We start from the raw sequence: 2,546 nt of genomic DNA, 5'->3' as shown, positions 1-2,546 counted from the left end.
TACGACGGAGGAGGAAGGGCGGAGCGAGGAGGGGCCGACCGGTGGCGAGTCGAGGAAGGACGGAGGAGGAGGGCGGTACCGAGTCCAGCAAGGAGGAGGAGGTGACGGTGGCAGAGAGGGAGGAGGGGTAGGCGACGGCGGCCGGCGAGGAAGGACCGGCGCGAGGGGAGGGGTGAGGGGAAGGTCGAGTGAGTGTGAGTGTGAGTGTGGAACGGATAGAGGAGAGCGTGAGTGGTGGGAGGTAGCTAGTTTTAGTAGTAGCGCGGTATAAGTAAAGGCGATATTGCTAAACTACCTAGCAGTAGCGCCCTTCTAATTAACGCGTTGCTGCTATAACTAGCTTCGCGGCGGGGTCGTGGGAATTTTAGCAGTAGCATGGCTTAGTGGAGGCGTGCTACTGCTACTTTTATTTCAGCAGCGAGTTCTGGTTGAGCGCGCTACTGATAAATTGCGGCAGCGCCTTATTTTAAAACTCGCTGCTGGTAAGATCATGTGTATAGGCTTTTCCCTAGTAGTGTTTGGACTTGTTTTCTATCTTTTAATTTATTTATTTAATGAGCATGGCTTCTGTTTTTAGTTGACATGCTAATGTTTGCCTCACAATATTATAAGAGGTGCATTGTTGTAATACATGTTCCACTTCTTCATTTGTAAGATGACAATACTCTAAACAACAACAAAAAAACAACAAAATTGTAGGTATTGATGAAAACACATCATGGACCAAGACTTGGAACACACTGAGCATGCATATTTGTCCCAAATATCCTAATTAAGAAAATAGTCCAAAGGATAATGAATTTGGAAAAAATATATTTTATTTCAATATATCTCTTAAATGTAAGCGCTAAATAGCATCTACAAAATCTCTCCATAGTCTATAAGACCATCAATATCTTGTCCAGTGGAAGAGGGTGGCACATCAACCCATCCACCATTTACCATGGAAGACTGTCCTAGATCGGTACCGCTAGAGCCTAAGTAATCATCTATCCCTAGGAAACTATTGTAGAACGACTGATCTGATAGAGCATAACCCCATTGTTCAGTGTTAAATGGGTCATCAATAGAAAAGGCATTGCCACTCGAGTACCCCAATAGTGGAGAGGCCTCCAAATTCTGCCCAGATGTTGAGTCGTGGTTTGCATCACTTTGTTGTGGTTGCACTATGTTGCAAGGACTTTCATAGTTCTGAACATGCAACTCCTCTGGTTGAGTTTGCTCATGTGACTGATTTGGTATGGGTTGGACATGGGAAGCCAAGTGTGGGGCTAAAGATGGTGGTGCAAAATCAAACATTTGTGGTACCTGCATAGGAAACATTGGTGCCGAAGTTTGTTCTGGTTGTGATGGTAGTGGATCTCCAGGTAGCTGGAGTTGTGAGAGATTGTGAGGCCATGATGACTGCATTAGTGAATGAGTAGTACCCAAATGATCCGTCGACAGAACACTTGGTAGTTGCAGATCTTGTGCCACACATGTGACACTGGTCTTGGCTTCACCACCATGCAATGGAGGTAGCCGGCATCTAATGTCTTTTTGGACCCGAGAGAGCTCATTGAAGAGCTTATTTAGATCTTCCAGACCGAGATCTTGTTCCTTCGTGAATAAAAGATTTGCCACCATACTTGGATTCTCTTCTTGGATACTTTTCATACGAAGTATGGAAAGTTGGTTTTGGTCTTCCTCGGTCTTGTTCTCCATGTCCAACTGAGCCACCTCGTTTTGTAGGCTTCCAATCCTGGCAGTGGTTGCCTCATTGGCGGAGGGAACTGCTGGTGGAGCTCCAAATAGGAAAGCATCAACAATGGGATCGGCCAATGGCGTCCCAAATGAGTGCATCTTTCCATTGTTTGTCTCTAGGACGACTGCAACCCTAGCCCTAGTGAGGGCAGAGATGTCGGTCGCCCTCTTGAACAAACCAGAACGTCGCTTGTAGAAGGTGAGATCACGATCTTTGTCATTATGGATGTATGCCACACCTGACCGCCGCTCTTTCCTCGGCATACTAATGTGGACAAAGAGGAAGAAACTTACTACTACAAATAGGAAGCACAAGTACCTACAGAAAACTAGAGATTTACGAGTATTGTTGGCTAACCACATATTTGTGTAGGATATGAGAAGATGTACTCCCCTTATATAGAATAAAAGGGTTGTATGGGAGTGCTATTTGACTATGCTAAGACTATGTAAATCTTTAGTAAGAATTAACATACAATAACTCATAAAAGGTGCTAGTTTATGGATACTATTAACTATCGTCCAAATATACATATGTGAATGCATTGACATCCTTCTTTGCAACCACTGATATGTCTTTCTTATGATGTTAGTATTCACATCCATATATAACTATTAGCACTTCTAAAAATAGAAATATTAAATGATTGCCATTTGACTACATCCATATCCTTATCTAGAAGTATTAATGGGAGTTAAACCCAGCTAAGTTTTACTCTAATATACAAAATAATTGTGGTCAAATTTATTTGGTTGTTAGTTGCGTCCAAATCCTTTGTTTATCACATTGATTACATCCTAAT

The 2,546-nt window shown here is 43.1% G+C and overlaps 1 protein-coding gene across 1 annotated transcript; it reads right to left on the bottom strand.

Moving 5' to 3' along the window:
- Positions 1-858: 858 nt before the first annotated feature.
- LOC123156663 (pheromone receptor transcription activator-like) lies at positions 859-2,106 on the bottom strand. The gene has a single exon (XM_044574818.1). It carries the CDS (start codon positions 2,104-2,106, stop codon positions 859-861), a length of 1,248 nt encoding a protein of 415 aa, XP_044430753.1.
- Positions 2,107-2,546: the final 440 nt, after the last annotated feature.

This window comes from Triticum aestivum, chromosome 7B, assembly GCF_018294505.1.
Source record: "Triticum aestivum cultivar Chinese Spring chromosome 7B, IWGSC CS RefSeq v2.1, whole genome shotgun sequence".
NCBI lineage: Eukaryota > Viridiplantae > Streptophyta > Magnoliopsida > Poales > Poaceae > Triticum > Triticum aestivum.
This window is presented reverse-complemented; position numbering and strand designations above follow the sequence as displayed.